The sequence below is a fragment of the Lepidochelys kempii genome, chromosome 25 (genome assembly GCF_965140285.1).
Source record: "Lepidochelys kempii isolate rLepKem1 chromosome 25, rLepKem1.hap1, whole genome shotgun sequence".
Classification (NCBI taxonomy): Eukaryota; Metazoa; Chordata; order Testudines; family Cheloniidae; genus Lepidochelys; species Lepidochelys kempii.
The window spans coordinates 3,351,203-3,375,884 of record NC_136404.1 but is presented as its reverse complement, the minus strand read 5'-3'; the positions used below and the strand labels follow the sequence as shown (position 1 = coordinate 3,375,884).

The window sequence follows — 24,682 nt, the reverse complement described above, 5'->3', positions numbered from 1 at the left end:
CTTTCTCTATTCTGGGTTTAAAATGACTGCTTGGAACTAAGAGTAGTGGTAGCCAGCAGGCATGCATGAAGATTGGATCTAAAAGACTAACTAAATACCCCCAAAACCAAGTTTTCATAGTAGGGAGACAAAGTGGGTGAGGTAATATCTTTTACTGGACCAATGTCTGTTAGTGAGAGACAAGCTTACGCAGAGCTCTTCTTCAGGTTTGTTTTTTCCAATTCTCTTTTCTTTCCTCTATGCAGCAGAATTTACAGGCAGGGACCATTCCACAGAGCATCTTAGGCTCTGTACTAGTGATTTCTTATCTGCCTGCCCACTCAGATACTTATAGGGAAATGAATTTGAGTATTTACTGACTTGTTACCATTCTTTATAAACACCAGAGCTAAGGAGGGAATCTTATCAATTTCTGGCTCTTGTTCCAAACCTTGCCTTTGGTGGAATTTGTAAAGTCAGTCTTCCCTAGAGACATCTGTGTTGAGTGGCCCCAGAAAATTTCAGGCTTGGCTGAGTGACCTAAAACCTACTGAAGTTACCTTTTTTCTTCTATATAGCAGATAGGACCATGGGGAAGGAACATTGGTTTTGTCCTGTATGCTTATTTTAAAATTTAATTTTCTACTGCAGGCAGTCTAGTAGTACTAGATTACTTTGCACCTTGCATACATATTCATACTTCCACTTGTGATTTCTTCTTCTTGTTGACTTGTAACTATGCATTTCTAAACTTTATACATGATACATGGGAAAACTTCAGCACAATTGTGAATAAATAAAAGCTCTTAAGAGACTAGTTTGCTGCTCTTGTGCCTATCTGTCAATTTTAATCTGGAAAGCCAGTCTTGTAAACTCAACATAACATATAAAAGTCAGCTAGAGTTCTTTCTGACTCATGCAACATCAATAAGAACAATGCTGTCCATATACGTGAAAGCACAACTTGGTCTGGGTGCTCCATTGAACATGATTTTGCATGGCTTTGAAGGTCAACTTTGTTCTTTAATTGGAACTTGGTTATGTAGTCTTGCTAAGGTAGGAGTTGAAATAGAATTACTCTTTTTTAGCTGCATGGACTCTGTATTTTGAAGAGTGGGGGCTTCTAAATCTCCCTTTTTGTCACTAGAGTGACAGTCTCTGAATACATATGTGAAGTTGCAGATTAATTCAATAGTATGTTTATGTAAGTAAAACTTCAGGGAGAAGAGGTGTTGGATTTTAGTTTTTATAAGCTTTTGCTAGTTCTTGATCAAAGCTGTGCCATCTATTTTTTTTAAGTTCTTCTTTTCTGTAATTGTGGTACTTTTCAGTAATTGACAGGAATTTTACCTGTATAACATGCTATGTTATAGAACTCACAAATGTACTAGGGCTTCTGCAGAAAATCTACAAAACTGGTTCTGTCCTACAGACTTACGTAGACTAATTCACACAACTTTGGAAACATACCTGCTGCAAAACTACCAAAGCAAGGAAATGAAAAGTTAAGCTATTTAACAGTGCATGTCTGCCTTCTCTAACAACCAGGCGCCTCCCCTGCTAACTGTGCACCAGAACCTTAACTCTGCCATGTCTTTGCATAGATCTTGGAAGAGCATGCCAATCATATATGGCAGTGGTGAAGAAGGCATAGAGATGTTTGCAAGCAGAGAGGGTGGAGGGGAAGGTGAAAGACCATGTCAGATGTAGATATGGATTCTGATGTGCGGCCACCACTCCATTTGGAGATGGAAGTTGGTGAGGAAGGATAGCTCCCATGGTTGCTGAGAAAACTCCCAGAAATAAGACTTCCCCCATCTCCTCTGCCCCATCTTCATTCTACATTTGTGGGACTGAGCGAAAGAATAAGAATCACTGCTTCTCCATGACTTGGCTCCATTTAATGATGGAAAATGTGGTTTCTGGAAAATCAACATTTTCCATGGAAAATGTCAATTTTGCTTACAACTATCCATTTTCCTAATGGAAAATTAAACGTAGTTTCAGGAGGATTCAGTGTTAATCTATATCTGTCTAAACTGCTGCAGTGTATCATGTTGCATCATGGGAGAGTTAGTCTAGCAGGGGACCTTGGCTCATAAAGAAGAATGGGACCATGGGGCAAATGAACTACACGCTCCTAGGAAGCACCAGGGCAACTCAAGCAGGCACTGGTTAATATTAACTCTTAATAATCAGATATTGCCAAATCAAATTTTTTCTGAACTTTTAGAAGAAAAGTTCTGATAGTTTGACTTTTTGTCCCAATTGAGGATGAAAACATGATGAAATATTGGAATTTCCCACGGGACAGAAATTGTTTTAAAATCCGTTATAACAATTATCCCAGCCTATTCCTTGACATGGATAGATGAAGAGAGTTGGATCAGTATGTGGAGAACTACCTGGTTCTTGTTCTTTCAAAAGGCTCTCATATATTATGGCTCATCACTATGGTATAAATATTTAGATGGATGGATAGTATAACCTACTAATAGACCATTAATATGATGACCTAGAGCACTTCTAGAGAATAACATTGCCTTTGCCAGTGCTACTGGCAACAGCCAAATCTACCTCAGGTCACATATCTTAGAATCTGACCATATCAGCTGGGAGCTTGTGCACTTTACATTGACTGGCAAATTACAACTGCTCTCTGGAGCAGCCCATGTGTTATTAATGAGGGGTTGGGTTGGTAGAAAGGGATAGTGTCAATACTAAAGGGCAGAAGCCCAATCTCTCCAAGCTGTAGCAGCCTGGTATGAGTTCTGCAGTGCACCTGCAGAGCTCAATGTCAAGGATTGGTAACAAATCTGGAGGCAGAGTTACATCAAAGCACCCAGCATCATTTAAATCTTTGACCGCACTCAGGTTCTTATTTTATTAGTTGTCCCCTGAAATCACTTGGCTTCCAGGTCCTGTGGATCCTGCCCACTTCCTGGATCCCAATAGAATCATTTAAATCCATCATGTCAGATTGATTAGAGTGAGGTTCAGAGTAGGAGATAGTTGAGACTCTAGTACCTTTCTGGACAAAGGTCCTCAGAAAAGGGCTCTTAACTGCTAAAGAAATATTATTGTGAACCTCATGCTAGGAGACAGTTTCTCCTTAGCTGGTGGAACAGAGGGGGACTTTCAACTGTAGTTGGCTTTCTGAGCCCCATTTACTGTGCAGAAATACCCCCATCTGTGAAGGCCTAGCTAATTGGGAACAGGGAGGGAGGGCACATTCACACTGTTCTCTGTGAGAAGTAGAGTGGTGCTGGCGGGATCTGGATCCATTCCAGGGCACCTAGATTTGTGCCTCAGTTTAGTTGGTTGCTTGTGTTTTATCCAGTATTAAGTTGCAGATTGAACTTCTTCATTTAGAGAAAGACCTGGGAGTTCTTGTTTTTTTTACAACAGACCTTCTGCATTTGAGAACACTGGCTGGCTCCTTTTGGTTTTACTTCGTGAAGCCCACATCATTCTGAACTTCGTCTGCTTCCCAGAACTGCAGAGAGATCTGATGGTTTAAAAACACACAATTCCTCGTCTGTAGCTTAGTCAAACCATTTAATCTCATTTTGGTGAGTACAGGGGCCGGGAGTTCTGGGCTCTTGCCAAATCTAAGATTTACCCTGTGGGGGCAGGACAAAATCACCTCACCTCTCTGTGAGTCAGTTTCCTTGGGAGTTGAGATCAGCTGCCTGTCCACCCACAGGGACTGGTTAGGGTTAGTTAACCGGATTTTGTAAAACCTTGAATGAAAACTGCTGTAACTGCCAAGTATTTATTTCTTATTAAATTATGGAATTTCTCTAGGGTGTGCAGGGTTTTTTCCCACTCACTCACCATTAGGCTTCTGAAATCAATCAGCCCCTCTAATGGGGCTTGTTACCCCTTGCTCTTTAGGTTTATAAACTAGCCACAAAACCTCAGTATTGATTTACAGCCTTACTGCTGCAACTGCTGAGGGGTCTGAGGGGAGCAAAGTGGTGGCAGAGTAAGTTTAATGAGAATGGGAAAGACAGTGGAGCCAGACAGGAGTGTAGGAAGCATGGTCTATTTTTAGGACAAGGCTGGCATATCCCATATTTATCGAAGTCACAGTTCCAGATGCCTCACATGAGCAAAGGGTGCTGAAGGGCTGAGTTAAAATTAACTCCTCCAGCTGACAACCAACATGGACTGTGCGCAGGAACCAGAAGGGCTGAGACTTCAGGCAGAACCAGTTCCTGACACCACTCTTGAGATTGGACAGAGACTTTTCCAGGTCAACCGTGGTGCACTATCTCTCCACAGTCGCTATTTTGAGGCCATGTTTTTTGGGGGCACTAGAGAGAGCGCCGAACACCACATAGTGATCAGAGGAGTAGATGCAGAGACTTTCCAAGTGCTTCTCGAGTTCACTCACACAGCGAAGGTGCTCGTAACTCTGCACAATGTCACTCGCCTGCTGGAAACAGCTGACTTCCTCCAGTTTGAGAGAGTGAAAAGGATGTGCGAGAAGTTCCTGGAGAGGGAACTGCAAGTTTCCAATTGTCTGAGCCTGATGGCCTATGCCCAATGCTTCGCCTGTCCAGAGCTTCATGCATCAGCTCTCAGTGTGGCTCTCACGCACTGGACGGAAGTGACTTCTCAGGAAGAATTTGAGACACTTCCCAAAGAAATGTTGCTCCAGCTCCTGCAAAATGATAACCTCTTTGTTCCCCGAGAGGATGTGGTTTTTGATACTGTGATGAAATGGGTTATGCAGGACCCAGCATCTAGGGAGGAGGCCTTCTTGGACTTGGTGGGGCAGGTCAGAGTAACCTTCCTGAGTCTTTCTTTCCTCGATATCTTGGTGAAACAAAGCAAACGCCTTGGAGAGAAGGATACTTCTGCCAGGCTGCTAAAGAAGTTAGACAGCTGCCCTCCACTCAGCTGGAGGAACATGGAGCTGTCTTCGTGCACCAGCAGGAGCTATGAGACCCTATATGTTCTGGGAGGGAAGCATGACAAGGAGCAGCAAGAATTGTTTCAGTTTCAACCTAAATCTGGCACCTGGCATCTTTGCTCTCCACTGCAACGCAGGAACCTCATCCAGTACGCAGTGGCAGCAGTAGGTAACTCTCCCTTAGATGCATGTGTACCCAGGAGAACTCTTTGCAGCAAATAATGCAGGTGGCACCTAGTAAGAACTAGGCAAATTCAGAGGAAGTCAGGGTTTGGAGCCTTGATTGCCATGGGCTCAGATTCTCCCCCCATTAAACCATCAGTGCTGCTAGTGACTTAACTCAGACCTAAAGTTCACTTTGGTTCAAAGACCTGTTAGTCCTGGTGGTCTGGCTGTAAGGGGTTTGTATGGGGACTTGACTGAAAAAAGGAAATATTCATTCTTTCTGAATGTGATGACCATGGGGCATAAACATTAAAGCTATGACTCTACTCCCACTTACATTGGTTGTACAGAGTAACTCTATTGTATAGCTCCCTTTTTGGGCCAGAGCCCTCTCTGTCACAGGGATGAGCTTCAGAATTAACTCCACGGACCTGAGTGCCTTACACTGAGTGCATTACTCTTATGGGAGAGTCATTATATTCTGTTAGCCTGACACATCTGAGCAAATACTGAAAGAAATGTTGTAAACTGGTGTGACAGTGCAAATTAAAGGGCAGATTAGCTATGTCTATCTTTGCAGCCATTTTGTGATGGCTTTGGGGTGATCAAGTTGTAAAGGGATGAATACTCGTGGAATGCACATTTAAGCTTAGTTCTATACAGAAAACCTTATTTTAAGAGTTAGCTTCCTCCTATAAGGGAAGAGAAACAAGGCCATCCGACTTACATGACCAATCACAATGCAGGCAGTGCAGCTAAATTTCAAATACCGAGTATCAAATATTTGCAGCAAACTGTTCATGACTCATCCTTATTAGAAGCTGAAGGAGAGATTAAGACTCCAGTCCTGCACTCTGATATACACGGGCAGACCCCATACCTACCTGGAGTCCCATTGATTCCAAGGAGAACTTACTCAGGTGCAAGGGACTCCACATAGATCAGGCTGAAGGAAGGAAGCCTAAATGTGCAAATTGCTTGAGGGGAAGTGGGCAGCAGGATATGCATGAGGATGGCTGAGAGATGCCTCTGCCTGACATTTCTTTCCATTCTATCCTCAGGGAACTTCCTTTTTGTGACAGGAGGTTATTTCCGAGATGAGTTTGTGTGGTACAGCGTGGACTGGGTGTTGATCTATAATTGCTGGGACAACAACTGGCTGGAAGGGCCTGCTATGAAGCAGTCTCGCAACAGCCATTGTGCCGTAGGGGCTGGGCTGTATTTGTACGCTCTTGGAGGGAGCACAGATGAAGGGATAATCCCAGATGTGGAGCGCCTGGCATTAATGGACTCTCAGTGGCAAAGCATGAGCCCCATGGTTCAGCCTGTGGAGAGAGCAGGTGCAGTCAGTGTGGGGACCAGGCTTTACGTGGTCTGTGGCCTGGATGAAAAGGGAGATGTGTATGGTGGCATGCAGAGACTGGACATGGAGAAGGATGTTTGGGATGTCATCTCCTTCTCTCCGCTTCCCAGGTGAGGAACTTTTCTCTGGGATGTGACTCCCTGAAAAAGATTTCACAGAGATTTCATTGAAGTCAATGGCAAAACTCCTATTGACTTCAGTAGAGCTGAATTTCACCTCTGGTTGGTCTGGTATGATCCATCTGATCATGCTGGTTTCTGTTACAGTGACACAAGAGGCTGCACTCAGAGCCTCAATGTGCAGGGTGCAGCTCAAATCTATCTGCCCCAAAGAGCATACACTTCATTTAACTCCAGGTGCCCCAAGTGAGTGTTACAAACAAATGTGTGGAGGGAGCAGAAAAGGGGGTCATGAGTCACACACATCTGCTTCTGCCCAGAACAGTGCATGCGGTTTGCTGAGGGTTTATTTACTTCTCTCTTTAGAAATAAACATACCAGTAGTAGAAGTTCCTGCTCTGCCCCCTTGCCAGAGGTTGAGGTTGTCTGCTCTCAAGTTAGTGTGAGTCTGAATCAATATAAAAAGGGACAATGCCAAGATGAAAATCACATCAAAGATTTGCAAAGTAAAGAATCAGAAAGCATTTAGTTAAAGGGTCCTCAGACATTTCATTGGTTGCCTTGACAGTATTTTAACAGATTTTTTTGTTTCACAGGATGGTGAATAGAGGATGTGTCCACATGTCCTATCCCATTCATGGGTCCATACATTTCACAGCCAGAAGGGATCCCTATGATCATGTAGTCTGTCCTCCTGCATTCCACAGGCCAAACAACCTCACACACTCCTCATATCTAATCCAGCAACTTATAGCTGAGCTACAGCATAGCTTTTAGAATGACAGCAAATCCTGATTTAAAGACTTGAAGTACTGGAGAATTTACGGCACCCCTTGATGACTTGTTCCAATGGTTATTCATTCATTGTTAAAATAGACATCTTTATTTCAGTTAGAACTTTGCTAACTTCAGGCAATGGCTTGTAATTGAATTAGAGCATATTTAATAGAAAGATTGATCCAGCATTTGTTTAAAGGCTTCAAATGAAGGCAAATTGACCACATCCATTGCTAATCTGTTCCAATGGTTAATTACAGTCACTATTAAAAATGTGCATTTTATTTCCAGTTAGAAGTTGAAGCTGACTTCAACTTCCAGCCATTGGATCTTATGTCATAGAATCATAGAATCTCAGGGTTGGAAGGGACCTCAGGAGATCATCTAGTCCAACCCCCTGCTCAAAGCAGGACCAATCCCCAATTAAATCATCCCAGCCAGGGCTTTGTCAAGCCTGACCTTAAAAACTTCTAAGGAAGGAGATTCTACCACCTCCCTGACTGACCTGTAGTTCCCAGGATTCTCCTCCTTCCCTCTCTGCTAAATTAAAGAACCATCTAGTACCACATAATCATAGAATATTAGGGTTGGAAGAGATCTCAGGAGATCTAGTCCAATCCCCTGCTCAAAGCAGGACCAACACCAACTAAATCATCCCAGCCAAGGCTTTGTCAAGTTGGGCTTTAAAAAACCTCTAAGGATGGAGATTCCACCACCTCCCTAGGTAACCCATTCCAGTGCTTCATCACCCTCCTAGTGAAATAGTGTTTCCTAATATCCAACCTAAACCTCCCCACTACAATTTGAGACCATTGCTCCTTGTTCTGTCATCTGCTACCACTGAGAACAGTCTAGATCCATCCTCTTTGGAACCCCCCTTCAGGTAATTGAAGGCTGCTACCAAATCCCCCCTCATTCTTCTCTTCTGCAGACTAAACAAGCCCAGTTCCCTCAGCCTCTGCTCGTAAGTCATGTGCCCCAGCCCCCGATCCTTTTCTTTGCCCTCCACTGGACTCTCTCCAATTTGTCCACCTCCCTTCTGTAGTGGGGGGACCAAAACTGGACGCAATACTCCAGATATGGCCTCACCAATGCCGAACAGAGGGGAATAATAATGTCCCTCGATCTGCTGGCAATGCTCCTACTAATACAGCCCAATATGCCATTGGCCTTCTTGGCAACAAAGGCACACTGTTGACTCATATCCAGCTTCTCATCCATTGTAATCTCTAGTCCTATTCTGCTCAACTGCTGCTTAGCCAGTTGGTCCCCAGCCTGTAGCGGTGCATGGGATTCTTCCTTCCTAAGTGCAGAACTCTGCACTTGTCCTTGCTGAACCGCATCAGACTTCTTTTGGCCCAATTCTCCAATTTGCCTAGGTCACGCTGGACCCTATCCCTACCCTCCATCATCTCTACCTTTCCCCCCATTTTAATGTAATCTGTGAACTTGCTGAGGGTGCAATTAATCCCATCATCCAGACCATTAATAAAGATGTTGAACAAAACCGGCCCCAGAACCGACCCCTGGGGCACTCCGCTTCATATCGGCTGCCAACCAGACTCCAGCCGTTGATCGCTACCCACCGAGCCCGACAATCTAGTCATCTTTTTCTGTCCACCTTAGAGTCCATTCATCCAATCCATACTTTTTTAACTTGCTGGCAAGAATACTGTGGGAGGCCGAATCAAACACTTTGCTATAATCAAGATTTATCACATCCACCGCTTTCCTCATATCCACAGAGCCAGTTATCTCATCGTAGAAGGCAATCAAAGGCATGACTTGCCCTTGGTGAATCCATGTTGACTGTTCCTAATCACCTTCCTCTCCAAGTGCTTCAAAATGGATTCTTTGAGGACCTGCTCCATGATTTTTCCAATGACTGAGGTGAGGCTGACCAGTCTGTAGTTCCCCGGGTTCTCTTTTTTAAATATGGACACTGTTTGCCTTTTTCCAATCGTCTGGGACCTCCCCCAATCACCACGAATTTTCAGAGGTAATGGCCAATGGTTCTGCAATCACATCAGCCAACTCCCTCAGCACCCTTGGATGCATTAGATCTGAACCCATGGAGTTGTGCATGTCCAGCTTTTCTAAATAGTCCTTAACCTGTTCTTTCACCACTGAGGACTGCTCACCTCCTCCCCATGCTGTGTTGCCCAGTGCAGCAGTCTGGGAGCTGACTTTGTCTGTGAAGACTGAGGCAAAAAAAGCATTGAGTACTTCAACTTTTTCCACATCATCTGTTACTAGGTTCCCTCCCCCATTCAGTAAGGGTCCAACACTTTCCCTGACCAACTTCTTGTTGCTAACATACCTGTAGAAACCTTTCTTGTTACCCTTCACATCTCTTGCTAGCTGCAACTTCAACTGTGCCTTGGCTTTCCTGATTGCATGTTCTAGCAATACTTTTATACTCCTCCCTAGTCATCTGTCCAAATTTCCGCTTCTTGTAAGCTTCCTTTTTGAGTTTAAGCTCACCGAAGATTTAATGGTTGTGCCAAGCTGGTCACCTGCCATATTTGCTATTCTTTCTGCACTTTGGGATGGTTTGTTCCTGTGCCCTCAATAAGGCTTCTTAAAAATACAGCAGATGTCAGGGTGATTGAAGTCCAGCATTAGAACCAGGGCCTGTGATCTGGAGACTTCAGTTAGTTGTCCAAAGAAAGCCTCGTCTACCTCATCCTTCTGATCCGGTGGTCTATAGCACACGCCCACCATGACATCACCTCTGTTGCTCTCGCCTCTAAACTTAACCCAAAGACTCTCAACAGGCTTTTCTTCAGTTTCAAACTGGAGTTCTGAGCAATCCTACTACTCCCTTACATACAGTGCAACTCCTCCACCTTTCCTCCCATACCTGTCCTTCTTGAACAGTTTATACCCATTCATGACAGTGCTCCAATCATGTGAACTGCCCCACCAAGTTTCTGTTATTCCAATCACATCATAGTTCCTTCATTGTGCCAGGACTTCCAATTCTTCCTGCTTGTTTCCTAGGCTTCTTGCGTTTATGTACATGCACCTAAGAAAACTAGCCGATTGCTCTACTTTCTCACTATGAATTAGGAGGCTTCCCATCTTGTACGCTCCTCCTTGTGTTTCCTCCCAGTATCCCCCGTCCCCACTTACCTCTGGGTTTAGATCAACATCCCCAGCGAACGTAGTTTAAAGCCCTCCTCACTAGGTTAGGAAGCCTGCCTGCAAAGATGCTCTTCCCTCTCTTCACTAGGTGAATCCCATCTCTTCCTAGCTATCCCTCTTCCCGGAACAACATTCCATGGTGGAAAATCCAAAGCCCTTTCTCCGACATAACCTGCGTAACCACGCATTCACCTCCACAATTCGACGGTCCCTACCTGGGCTTTTTCCTTCAACAGGGAGGATAGACGAGAACACCACTTGCCCCTCAAACTTCTTCCCAGAGCCATGCAGTGATCTGGTCAAGGTCGTTCTTGGCAGTATTGTTAGGGAAAAAGGGTTCCCCTCCCGTCTAGGGTTAGGAGGGTAGCCTTCCCTGGACTTCTGTATTAGCCAAACAAAACACAGAGTCTTGGCTCTTTGATAAAGTGAGGCACTTTATTGCTAGCAAATACGACAGCTGAAGGGCTCACCAATTCCTTTTCAGAGGAAAATGGTGAAGCCCCGAACAAAGAACAGGGATGAGCTTTTATAGCTTGGTTCAACATACATTGTGATATCTCTTCCAGTTCGAACCGGTTAACCCAGTCTGTTTGAAGTTCTGGGGTAGGTACGAGCATGGAGGCTTATCTGTATAAGGAATTCTCTTCCCAAAAGCAGGGAGTGCAGGTTACACACAGTTCACATTCTTTCTATCCATAAACAAAGTAGAAAGGACAGATAAGCATAGAAAAAAGACAGCAGCGTAGCTTTACATGATTATAGGGTCGTTTTCTGGGTTTTTTCCCCTATCAGTATCATTGGTGCCCACGTGGAGAAGTAGGAAGGGGTAATGGTCTGAGTGCTTGATCAGTCTCGGAAACACTCTGTCACATCCTGGATTCTAGCTCCAGGCAAGCAGCACATTTTGATTCTCCTGGTCTGGTCGGCAGATGGATGACTCTGTCCCCCTTAGGAGGGAGTCCCAGACCACCACCACCATTCTCCTCTTCTTGGGAGTAGTGGTCATGGAACCCCCGTCCCTAGGACAATGCAGCCCGTGTCTTCCTGCCGATGGGGTCTCCTTCTGATCCCTTCCCTCAGCAGGCTCTTCCAAATCCTTCTCTGCAGTAGTAGTATTGCATCAGATGTCTTCTCTTTGTATAAGCCCTTGCTAGACTGTAATTAAATCACATAATCATCTTCTCTTTGATAAATTAAATAGACGGAGCTCTTTTGAGTCTTTGAGTGTAAGGAGTATTTTCCAGACCTTGAATAATTCTTGTAGCTCTGCTCTAACCCTTTCCAATTTGTCAACATCCTATGTAAAGTGTGGGCACCAGAAGAAGACACAGTATACAGTAATGGTCTCACCAGTACTGTATGCAGAGGTAATACCACCTCCATATTCCTTGTCAATGTTCCCTTGTTTATATACCTAAGGATTGCATTAGCTCTTTTAGCCATACTATTGCACTGGGAGCTCATATTTATAATGACCCCTAAATCCTTCTTGCAATTACTGCTTTCCAGGACAGTTCCCCATCCTAGAAGTATGGTCCACATCCCTTGTTCCTAAATGTATGACATTGCATTTAGGTATAATCAAAACATATATTCTTTAATTGCATCCAGCTACACAGCAGTCTGGATCGGTTGGTTATCAGTGACCTGTCTTCATTGTATTTAGATTTCCACTGATGTGTGTGTCATCTTCAAATTTTATTTACAATTATTTATGTTTCCTTCTATGACATTGTTAAAAATATTGAATAGCACTGGTCCTCTCTTTGATTATCTGGAGATATTGACAACCATGTGTAATAATAACAGTTCAAATTCCTTCCCTGATCACTGCAGATGCAGCTTGATGGGCCAAAATATAACACTCCATGTTTTATCAATTTATCCGTTACTGCCTCAGTTCTTTTATCCTTTCATGGCTGTGATAGCACATACTTTGAGAAGATGTAATATGCTGCTAGCAAATACTGATTTCCACCAAGTGTTTCTGGTAGTGTGTCTTTTCAATTTGTATGAACTCCCAGGGCTCACTAGGTGGGGTATTTCCTCTAAATGAGTTCTTCCTTTTCTTGCTGGTGCTTTCCTTTCTTGACAGGTAAAGCAGGAATGCACCCAGGCCTTCACATCTGTTGTATGCCTGGTTCAGTGTCTTTTCACACCTCAGGTAACCTGTTGCTTTGTTATCATGAAGACACTCCAGTACAGTTCTCTGCAAGCTTGCTTGCAAGACAATCCTGTTGCCTGCATACATCAGCCAGTTGGTAGCGAGATCAATGGATAATCATTCTTGCACTGTGCTAATGTGGGTGTCCTTCAGTAGATCTTTTGGCACCAAACATAACTCAGGGTCCTTAAGCTGTTCTTGTCAGATGTCCTTACAAGAGCAGGCAGAGTCTATTCTCATTGCCCTCACCCAGCTGAGCGCATCTGCAGCCATGTTTTGCTTTCCAGATTTATGGTGAACTGTGAGTGTATATCCAGACAGTTTGTGAATCCATCTGCACAAGCATCCCTCTGGGTGGCACTTCATAAGGAGCGGTTACCCAGGGTTTTTTAAACCCAAAGCTTTAGGTAACTTTACTTTTTGTGAGGTGGTATCAGGAAATAAATTAATGGAGACACATTACGTCTGTCTGCTAGATGGTTGGCATAAATCATACAAAGAGCTTGTCTACACTCTGGGGGATTGATGCGCAGTGATTGATGCATCGGCAGTCAATTTAGCGGGTCTAGTGAAGACCTACTAAATCCACCGCAGATTGCTCTCCCATCGACTCCTGTACTCCACCTGAACGAGAAGCGCAAGGGGAGTCTATGGTAGAGCAGCTCTAGTCAACATCACATAGTGTGGACCCCGTGGTAAGTAGATCTAAGTACATCGACTTCAGCTATGTTATTCACATAGCTGAAGTTGCGTAACTTAGATCGATCTCCCCACCTAGTGTAGAGAAGGCCAAAGTTAAGTGCTTTTATTTAAAGTCTTTACTTTTAGTCTTCAGCACTTTTACAGGAATGCCTTTACTGAAAGCTTTTGCTTTGTTTAGTCTTGAGCACATACAAACACAGTATATTATAGCATTATCCCACTAGTCTGGAGCAGTTTTTGAGTATTTTAACAGCAGAGTTTTGGTGGCCAGCTTTCAGTCTGCTGCTGGAGACTTTTTTAATGTTCACAAAGCAATCCGCCTGTCTCAGACCCTTAATTTTTTTTATACAGTAACTTTGCACTTAAAAAGAAAAGGAGTACTTGTGGCACCTTAGAGACTAACCAGTTTATTTGAGCGTAAGCCGATGAAGTGAGCTACAGCTACACGGCTGTTACTCTGAAACCTGCACTTAACGTCCTCCTGCTTAACGTTGTTTCGAAGTTACGTCGCTGCTCCATTAAGAAACATGCTCCTTTAAAGTTGTGCAATGCTCCCTGATAGTGTCATTTGGCTGCCTGCTCTGTCCACTGTGTGTATCATAGAATCATAGAACATCAGGGTTGGAAGGGACCTCAGGAGGTCATCTAGTCCAACCCCCTTCTCAAAACAGGACCAATCCCCAACTAAATCATCTGTGGCAGAGCTCCAACCTTGTCCCCGTGGGTCCCGCACTTCCAGGTGGTTTATGCTAGCTTTGGAGGCTCACTGCAACCCTCCACATAGCCCTTCTCTCTCTAGGGCCAGGGATACAGTCTACTGAGCCCTTTTCATCATAAGCCAGCAATGGAGGTTGGTGAGAGAATTCCCAAAGTCTCTGTTGCTCCTACAGCCTCGTGCCAAAATAGTTTAGCCTCCTGTCCTGACAGGGGCCTGTTTTCCCCTCCCAGGAGGTGTTTCTGTAGTGGTGGGTTGGGGGGAACCTGGGCCCGCCCTCTACTCTGGGTTCCGGCCCAGGGACCCTAATGGTAGCAGCTGTTGGCAGCTGACCTTTCACTGCCAGAGTTGATACATTTCTCTAGGCCACTTCCCCACAACTCTCCTGCTTCTCCCTTTCCTCAGGGCTCCCTTACCAATGACTTGAGGGTGTCTTCATTAACCAGCCCTTCAGCCACACTTCCTCTTCTCTGGCTCCTCTCTGCCTGACTGGAGTGAGCCCTTTTATATTATCAGAGGGGCCTTAGAGTCAGGGGGTTACATTAGCTTAATGGCCTCACCTGACTCTTTGCAGGTTAATTGGAGTCAGGTGTTCTCATTAGCCTGAAGCAGCCCCTGCTCTGGTCAGTCAGGGAACAGAACCCTGTTCATCCAGTGGCCAGTAGACCCATCTTCGGCTCCTCTGCTGAACCCGGCTGGCCTGGAGGGAGACTGCTGCTGCTGCTGGGCCTTGGGCTCTTGCTGCTGCTATCACCACTCCAGCTGCTCCCTTGGCTGGGCCGGACACCACCCACCCACCCCCCTTCTGTGCTACCTGGTTGCTGACCAGCTGCTGGACCTCCCCTGCCCACACACACGCTCGGGTGCTGCTACTGCTCCTTGCCGGGGGCTGCTGGCCTGCTCCCCACGGGGGGGGAGTGAGGGGCCCCAGCCGTTGCTGCTGTGAACACCATCACCACCACCGCCTTAGAGAGGCCCTTTCTGCCTGCCAGTGCCTGGCCACCGGACTGCCATCTGGAGCTGCTGCTGCCCTTGCTGCCCGGGAGCTGCTGGGCCCTAGAGGAGGAAGACGAAGAGGACCTGCCGTTACTGGGGGAGTGCGCAGAGACTCTGCAGACCACTGTGGAGGGGGCCATGAAGGACTGAGTAACTTTGGAACTGTGCTCTTGTGGTGGGGGTTTTGACTGTGTTTGTGGGGACACAGGGGGTGGAGTGTGGAGCTGCCCCCCGATCCATCTGCATCACCGCCCCCTCCACCACCCCCCCCTCCACCACCCCCACTGGCAGTTTACCACCTGCCTCAGCTCCTACCTCTGGACTCAGCTGCTTGCTTAGCTTGCCACGCCCTGATTCCACCATTTGGGCCCCCCCCGGACTGCCCACTCCACAGCTTTGCCCCTTGCAGCATTTTGCCCCTCCCCTTTGCCCTAGCCCCCTTACTAGCTTCAGTTTGTTTGCCTGCCCTGCCCATTTCCCTCTGCAGCTTTTGTGTGTTTGGCCCGCCCCAGCCTCCGAAGCTAGCCCCTTGGTTCCCTGCCCTACCTCCAGCCCGCTTAGCCCCTTGCTCCGTGCGCCAATGCCCCCTCCCATGTGCTTGTGCCACTCCTCATTTTAGTTTGAACCCCCTTCACTGCACCCCTCAATGCTGTTGTATTCCCCCTCCCCTAGTGCAGCTAGAGGAGCCTGAATCCCACCCTATGTTGTTGATTGACCGCTAGCCCCTGATTTGCACCCCTGTCCAGCCCACCCCTTTTGGGACCCTCTTCCCCTGCCTGCAGCCTAGCGGGGAGGAGTGATCGACCTGCTTCCCCTTTCCCCTCCTCCTTCTGGTGTCTCCCCCTCCCTCCCTGCTCATGATGGCAGGGGACAAGGTGGGTGGGATCCCTCTGGCAGACCCCGCCGTCCCTCCCACACCCGCCGCCCTGTTGCCCTCCCCCCAAGCCTCTATCTCCGCTGTTGCAGCCGAACCACCTGCTACTGCCTCCGCTGTGGGGGAAAGGGTCTTCTTTAGCCCTCTCACAGTTCGTACGGCTGGAGTGGTGACCCTGTTCTCCCCTGACCTGCGGCCTGAGGTGCTGGGGGTCACCAAGGCTGTGCCGGGCTGCCTGCTGCACCTCTGGGCCCATATGGAGGGGCTCATGGTCAATCTTGTTAACATCTGTGCCCTGACATCGGGCCCGGAGCAGCTACGATTCTATCAGCAGGTGTCCACCTTCCTTGGCATCTTGGATCCTCGCAAGTGCCTGGTCCTGGGCGGGGACTTTAACACCACCCTCGAGGAGCGGGCTCGCTCAGGGACCAAGCAGTGCCCGGCCGCCACGGATGTCCTCCGGGAGATAGTTGAACATCACTCCCTGGTGGATGTCTGGTGCGACCATCACCCGGACGATGTTTCGATGTTCACCTTTGTCTGGGTGGAGGCCCATCAGTTGCGCCACTCCCGCTGGGACCACATTTATTTATCACGTTTGCACCTTTCACAGGCCCACTCCTCCAGCATCCGGCCGGCCCCGTTCTCCGATCATCACTTAGCCATCGTGACGGTCTCTCTCTGTGCAGAGAGGCTGGGGCCAGGCTATTGGCATTTTAACAACAGCTTGTTGGAGGATGTGGGCTTCGTGGCGTCCTTCTGGGAGTTCTGGCTGGCCTGGTGAGGGCAGCGGCGTGCCTTTCCCTCGGCACAGCGGTGGTGGGACCTGGGGAAGGTGTGCGCCTGGCTCTTCTGCCGTGACTACACCCGGGGCGCCAGCCGACAGAGGGATGCAGCGATAGGGCAGTTGGAACGGGAGGTCTTAGAGCTGGAGAGGCGTCTGGCCGCCAGCCCCGAGGATCCATCCCTCTGCGGGGTGTGCCGGGAGAAGCGGGAGGAGCTCCAGGCCCTCGAGGAGCATTGGACCCGGGGTGCCTTTGTTCGATCCCACATCTGCCTCCTTCGGGAGATGGATCATGCTCCCGCTTCTTCTATGCCCTGGAGAAAAAGAGGGGGGCCAAGAAACACGTCACCTGCCTCCTCACAGAGGATGGCACCCCCCTCACGGATCCGGCGGAGATGTGTGGGAGGGCCAGGGCTTTTACACAGGCCTTTTCTCCCCGGATCCGACCGATCCTAAAGCTTGTAGAGTGCTCTGGGACGAACTCCCGACAGTCAGCGCAGGCGACGGAGACCTGCTAGAGCTGCCTCTCACTCTGGCCGAGTTCTCGGAAGCCCTCCGCCGCCCACCAATAAATCTTCGGGCATGGACGGGCTGACTGTGGAGTTCTACCGCGTGTTCTGGGACGTCCTCAGCTCAGACCTAGTCACTGTCTGGGCTGAGTCTTTGCAGAGCGGAGTCCTCCCTCTTTCGTGCAGGTGAGCCGTGCTCACCTTATTGCCAAAGAAGGGGAACCTTCGCGATTTACGAAATTGGCGTCCCATGTTGCTCCTCAGCATGGACTACAAGGTCATAGTGAAAGCCATCTCGCTGCGGTTAGGGTCCGTGCTGGCGGATGTGATCCACCCAGGCCAGACCTACACCGTCCCGGGCCGCACCATCTTCGACAACCTGTATCTGGTCTGGGACCTCTTGGAATTCGGGTGTAGGGACGGTCTGTCATTCGCCCTCCTGTCCCTGGATCAGGAGAAGGTGTTCAACAGGGTGGATCACGGGTATCTCCTGAGCACTCTGCGAGCATTTGGCTTTGGACCCCAGTTTGTGGGTTTTCTCCAGGTGCTGTACACCTCCACAGAGTGTCTGGTCAGGCTCAACTGGACCCTGACCGAACCGGTCAGCTTTGGGCGAGGAATACGGCAGGGATGCCCCCTCTCGGGCCAGCTGTACGCTCTGGCGATCAAGCCCTTCCTCTGTCTCCTCCACAGGAGGTTGACGGGGTTGGCTCTGTGGGAGCCGGAGCTGCGGCTGGTCCTGTCAGTGTACGCCGACCATGTGCTCCTTGTGGTCCAGGACCCGGGCTGCCATTCTTCTACCAGGACCTCCTCCGGACCTGGAAACTGCTTTCGATGACCAGGTCCGTGGCAGCCACCAAGGGGGCAGATCTCATGGAGCCCCTGCTACACAACCCCCAGCTCCGCGTGCAGGTGGCGGAGTCCCCCTTGGTGCGCCAGAGGTTCGTCCTGGCAGAAGTCACAAGAGTTGGAGACCTCCTGGACTACAACTGGGGAGATTGGCTGGATCCCCTGACACTTGCTCAGCGCATGGGGCTCTCCAGACCTCGTACTCCCTGGCGCGCACTTCAGGAGGTGAGGGCCGCTTTGCCGCCCGCTGTTCTGGTTTACCTCGACAGGCTCCTGCATGAGAGCGTGCCCCATCCGCCCTCCACCCCAGGCTCACCTGACCTTTTCATCGGGCCCCTGCCCTGTGGACCCAACTAACCCCCCTGCCCCTTCACCGTGAGCCAGCTGCATGAGCTGCAGCTAGTCTGCTTCCAGACCACGCCAAGGAAACATCTATACACGCTCGTGCTCCACACCCTTCACGTCCTCACCATCGCATCCCGCCCCGATACAAAATGGCGGGACCTCTTGCCACCTCTGGAGGGTGAGGAGCCCCGGTGGGCCAGCCTATATTCCACCTTGGTCCTGAGTCCCGCCAGGGATATCAGTTGGCTGCTCCTTCATGGAGCCGTGAGCACAGGCGTGTACTTGGTGCGGTTCACCCCTATCCCAGGCACCTTCCCCTTTCACAGCGTGAGGGAAACTCTGGTGCACACATACTTGGAGTGTGCCAGGCTGCAGCCCATATTCTGGCTCCTCACAAATATTTTGTTGTGCTTTTGGTTACGCTTTCCCCCTCACCTTTTTATTTATGCACTCCCTATCCGCAAAGTCACAGGACCTCCTAGTCAACCTCCTCCTGGCCCTGGCTAAAATGGCCATCTATAAAACCAGGGTGAGGAGGATGGCCGATGGAGTCTCTTGTGACTGTGGGGCCTATTTCCGATCCTCCATCCATTCACGTATCTGGGCAGAGTTCCTCTGGGCAGCATCCACTGACTGCCTTGACGCCTTTGAGGAGCAGTGGATGCTGTCCGGGGTTCTCTGCTCAGTGTCCCCATCTGGTTCCGTTCGTTTGACCCTTTGACCACACCCCTGTCCCTGTTATTTCATTAGTTGTCCCCCGTAATCATTTGGTGTCCAGGACCTGTGGATCCCCCTCTTAGGCTGGGGGGAAGGGGAGATCCTTTAGCACTTCCCGGATCCCAGTAGGGCTACTCTGCTGTTCCCAACTGGCCTGGGTCTATCACACATCCCAGCCAGGGCTTTGTCAAGCTTGCCCTTAAAAAACTCAAAAGAAGGAGGTTCCACCACCTCCCTAAGTAACGCATTCCGGAGTTTCACCACCCTCCTAGTGAAAAAGGTTTTCCGAATATCCAACCTGAACCTCCCCCACTGCAACTTGAGACCATTATTCCTTGTTCTGTCATCTGCTACCACTGAGAACAGTCTAGATCCATCCTCTTTGGAACCCCCTTTCAGGTAGTTGAAAGCAGCTATCAAATCTCCCCGCACCCACCCATTCTTTTCTTCTGCAGACTAAACAATCCCAGTTCCCTCAGACTCTCCTCATAAGTCATGTGCCTAATCCTCTAATTTGTCTAGGTCCCTCTGTATCCTATCCCTATCCTCCAGCGTATCTACCGCTGCTGGAAGAGCAGCAGCTTTACAAGGGAGCATTGGACAAGTTCCTCTTCTCCACTTCCATTATACAAATATTGTACCTTTTGTAATGGAATTCTAGTGTGGCATGCAATGTATTTCCAGTTCAAATTGGAAATACCCATGTCTTTTAAGAAGGAAGTCAGGTGACCATTAGGTGCAGGCAGAAGTGGCATCATATGATGATGTGCACTGCAACGTTATTAATTGTAGATTATGGATTTAGCATGTCAAAATCAGACCCTAAATAGGCACCCCTTTGCCGAAGTACAGCTCTGAGGAGGTGATATGATACCATCCACAGGTATTCACTGGCTGTAAACACCAAGGTCAAGATCATGCCGTTTCAGCATAGATCTTCATTAGGGACATGTACTCCCCAGCATAGCTGATAACAGGAAGGGACAGAGCCATGGTTCTACTTAATTCTCCCTGCTCCATCTGGGGTGCCAAGTGCCTCTGTGGAAGTAATTTTGGAGGAGTCTCAGAGCTGTGGAACTGAAATTCTGCCCAGAATTTATGTCATGCAAGTGTCAGGACAGGGGGAGCTTTAGTTCCTCCTCTCCTACTGCACACCTGGGCCAGAGCTACTCAGAATCCAGCCCCAAGGAAGGAGAACAAGAACAGGTTGTAGAGATTAAAAATGTAAGTGAGATACTTAAAAGTAATGTGGTGAAATTAAGAGAAATATCATCTTAGCCTAAATAGCATGCAAAACTTCTAAGAGAAGGTGTGGAATTCATCCCTAACTTTCTGTGCAGCCTGTGGGTGGAATTTTAACAAGTGGAAGTGCTAGGAGGGAGGGGGAGGAACGGGGAAGCGCCACGTCTCCGCTCCTCCCCTTTCCTCCCAGAAAGCCCTAAGTGCTGCCAAACAGCTGTTTGGTGGCAGGGAAGCGCTGGGAGGAAGGGGGAATGGAAGTGGGGACGCGGTGTGCTCCGGTGTGGAGTGGGGGTGGGAAGAGGCAGGCCTGAGCATCCCCTGGCAAAGTCGGCACCTGTTCTTCTGACGGGAAGCTGCTGCTGTGTAAGGTGCTTCCTAGCGTCCTTGCTTGCCTCATTATCTGCAGCGGGCTGTGCCTGTGTGGGGTAAGCCAGGGGCACCTCCCAACCACAGTACAGTACTGTACAGTATATAATGCCTTTTGTCTGCCCCCCAAAAAATTTCCTTGGAACCTAACCTCCTGCATTTACATTAAATCTTATGGGAAAATTGGATTAGTTTAACATCATTTCACTTAAAGTTGCATTTTTTCAGGAACGTAACTCCAATGTTAAGTGAGGAGTTACTGTACTTAAAAAGCTACAAAGATATGTTAATCAAAAGTGTTATAGCTGACCAAACAAAATCAACTGTTGGGCAAAAAGCAGGTGTTACAAAAACATGTTACTAACAAAACACAAAAAAACCCCCAAAAATGGTTAAGCAAGCAGTTTGGAGCCATTAGGCTGGCAGCTATATTTTTCCATAATGACAGTTTTAAAATATATTCAGACTTACTGTTTTTTACAGACACTTATCCCAGCGTATTAGGGAGGACATAGAGTCAGGCTAACTTCTGGGGATTGTCTTATCCTCTCCCTCCCAGCAACACCTTAGTAGTGCTAAGTTCCTGCAAAGGCCTACTAAATGCAATGAGGAGAATAATTGATAGTCCATTTTAATAATTGGCAGTGGCTTGGGCACCCGGCTGCTTGCTGAAAATGTCCCTCATCAGAGCCACTGCAGGGCACTGTGCCCTGTGTACACTGTGAATTCTGAGTATGGAAGATAGGCCTTGAAGGCCTCCACACTTGCTAGACACTCCAGTTCTGTAGCCAAATCTTTGATTTCCCTCTCATTTAATCTGCGACCTCCAAAAGCCACCACTCTGCACCTACTAAGCTCATCCATTTGTTTAAGTGCAAATCCTTCAGCAAACTTTGAGGCATCACAAGGTTACCAGGAATGGATGGGATGGATCTGCGAAGTTAAGCACAGCATGGTTTAGAAGTCCTTCTTTCAGTGACGCCGATGGTTTTTGGTGTTGCTCTGTCCAGACAAAGTTCTTCTTAATTAGCTGGTATAATGGCGCTGCTGCCCATGCTGCAAAATTTTGTACACATCTTTGTGGAACCCACAGAGAACTACAAACTATTGAACCACCTCTTCCTGGTGCTCCTCACACTGACTAGATGTCCTGGGAGGGAGATGTGACTCCTTGTAAACTGATATTTGTTTCCCAAAAATTTAAACCCTGACTCCTTAAAAAGCTTTAGGATCCTTTCCATTCCTACCAGATGTTCCTTCCCAGTTTTTGGGAAACAAATGAAGTCATCTAGGTATGTTAGTATGTCTTCAATTATCAAAACTTGGTTTAGACCATTTACTACCCTCTGAAATGTCCTTGATGCATTCATGAGTCTGAAAGGCGTTCTGCAGAACTGAAATATTCCCTAGGGTATCACAAAGGCAGTTTTTTCTCTATGCTTAGGTGCCCCTTTAATCTGATGGCAAAGGTTGAAATTTACCTCTGTGCAGGGCGAACACAAAGCTGATGCACTGGTGTGAAGGCCTGATGCTCTCCTCTGCACAAGTGAATTCATTCTAAGAGCAGATCTGTTGAGAGAGATTATAAAAACAGCCCCAAGTTGCTATTTTGGACAATCACCACACTTTAAAATATGATCACCAAAGGCTGGCATTATTTCTATTGTTTACTTTTTCACTTTCACTGGACTTGGACAGTGACACTAGACTGCTCAGTTTCTAGTCAGTTTCACTATCTAGTGGTCTTGCCCTAGCATTTTGCTCTTGTTTGGGGCTGCAGGGGGATATTTAAATGCAAAATAAAAGCAGTATTAATTGAATTAAAGAAGAAAAGAAAGGCAATTGCTATTAAATCCCAGGCCCTAAGCTCCCTGAAAGTGTCCTGGGAAAGATTAATAACTATTTAAAGGAGGTGATTTTTTCCTGAAGTGGATGGTTGCTATTGAAAGCTAAAGAGTAGCAACATTTCAGTTAACTTCTGATGCAAGTAAAGCAGAGTTGATTAGTAAAAATATTGCAGAAAGGGCCTGAGATCTTCACTCACTATCATCAAACTGAGTTATTCTCAGCATCTATACCAATTGTTCAATGGTTTTCAGTTTAGATGAAACTAGATGCATGCTGGGGGTGCTGACCCTCCTCTTTGTGTCCTGCAGAGATCACCAGTTTTCCTTCTCCCTAGGTATGACCTCTGTGTTACAGCTCTGAATGGAGCTCTCTACACCATAGGAGGTGGAGCCTTTCGCTTTGATATGGACACAGATGAATGGACCCAAGTGGATGAAGAGTGCCTGACTCAGAAATTCTTCATGGGATGCAGCACTGCCAATGGCCAAATTTATCTCCTGGGACAGAGGAAGGGGAACGTGGCTGTCCCCAACATGGTGCTCTTTGACCCTTATACTGACACATGTCAGGTGGTAAATAGCAAAGTCCCTTGCCCAGTTCCTATTTATGGGTGTGTCTCTATACGAAGATTTGACACATGGGCTTAAGCAAGGCTGGCCAGGTCACTATACAGAGAGGGATTCCAGTGTGTTAACGCTTACAAGCGCTGATATTTATTGTCTGTAGAACTTGTAGAATCTTGAAAACATCATTTATTCCTCTCCTGGTTTTGTCTTTTCCAGTTTGGCAAATGCTGGTGTCCTTTGTCCTCAAGGAACCAATATGGAAATGGAAGATTTGCTCCTTTCTTTATCAAGACATCTCCGCTGGTGTCAGCATGATTCCATGAAAACATTTGTTAGCAAACTCACTAACTTGGCCTCTGCAACAGCAGAAGAAATTATAGCATTGCAGGGTCAGTCAGAAACATGGCTGTTGGGTTTTTGTTTGTGTTGTTTTGATTTTTCCAAATGACAGGACTGCAGCTTCTCAAATGCTAAAGAGCACTCCAGGCAGCAGCAGGTGAAAGGCATCTGTCCAAAGAAATCCAAATTTCAGTAGTTGAAAATTTATTTTTATTTTCAGCTCATAGGGACGACAGTACCTAAAATGCAAATAGAGCCATAGGGAGACTATAAAGACCTGAGCTACTTCATGCTTCATTCCTCTGGGTTCTTAAGGAGCTTGGCAGGGCCCTGATTTTATTTGGAAGGAAAAGAGCAAGCATATGGTAGGATTTAAACTGATTCTTTATTTAAGCCAATGCCTTCATCACCTCTGTGCTGACTCAGTTCCATGTGTAAAGTGTCACTCAGGTGTTAGGTAGCACCTAGGGAACCCTGTTCAGAGCTGCTGTTGATGGCTATGGAGAGAGTTGTACAAATGACAAGAGGAGTTGAGCCCACATACACTTTGAGCTGTTCTAATCCTATGGTGCTCAGTCAGGGGATGAAATCCTGGCCATTGAAGTCAATGGAATTTTGCAGTTAGCTACAATGAGGCCAGGATTTCACACAGAACCAGTACATTGTAACTCCCTGCTGCAACATTTCAGTTCATTATTGTGTATGAGGCTGCTTGCTTCACAGCTGGGTGACAGTTTTTGACTGAAACTGTTTCTCTGCAAAAAATGATTTGGTGTCACTGAAGTAAAAAGGAGTACTTGTGGCACCTTAGAGACTAACCAATTTATTAGAGCATAAGCTTTCGTGAGCTACAGCTCACTTCCTCAGATGCATATCGTGGAAACTGCAGCAGACTTTATATATACACCCACCCCACTGTCCTGCTGGTAATAGCTTATCTAAAGTGATCATCAGGTGGGCCATTTCCAGCACAAATCCAGGTTTTCTCACCCTCCACCCCCCCACACAAATTCACTCTCCTGCTGGTGATAGCCCATCCAAAGTGACAACTCTTTACACAATGTGCATGACAATCAAGTTGGGCTATTTCCTGCACAAATCCAGGTTTTCTCACATCCCCCCACCCCCATACACACACAAACTCACTCTCCTGCTGGTAATAGCTCATCCAAACTGACCACTCTTCAAGTTTAAA

General features: G+C 47.4%; 1 protein-coding gene across 2 annotated transcripts; it reads left to right on the top strand.

Moving 5' to 3' along the window:
* Positions 1-871: 871 nt before the first annotated feature.
* On the top strand, positions 872-24,297 carry LOC140904514 (kelch-like protein 21). Of its 2 annotated transcripts, none has more exons than XM_078850604.1 (2): positions 872-6,538; positions 22,917-24,297. In XM_078850604.1, the coding sequence occupies exon 1, from the start codon at positions 4,148-4,150 to the stop codon at positions 5,120-5,122; it is 975 nt and encodes a 324-aa protein (XP_078706730.1). In that variant the 5' UTR covers positions 872-4,147; the 3' UTR covers positions 5,123-6,538; positions 22,917-24,297. The 2 variants fall into 2 exon arrangements, with proteins under 2 accessions (XP_078706730.1, XP_078706729.1); XM_078850603.1 differs by lacking the exon at positions 22,917-24,297 and adding an exon at positions 7,144-14,098.
* Positions 24,298-24,682: the final 385 nt, after the last annotated feature.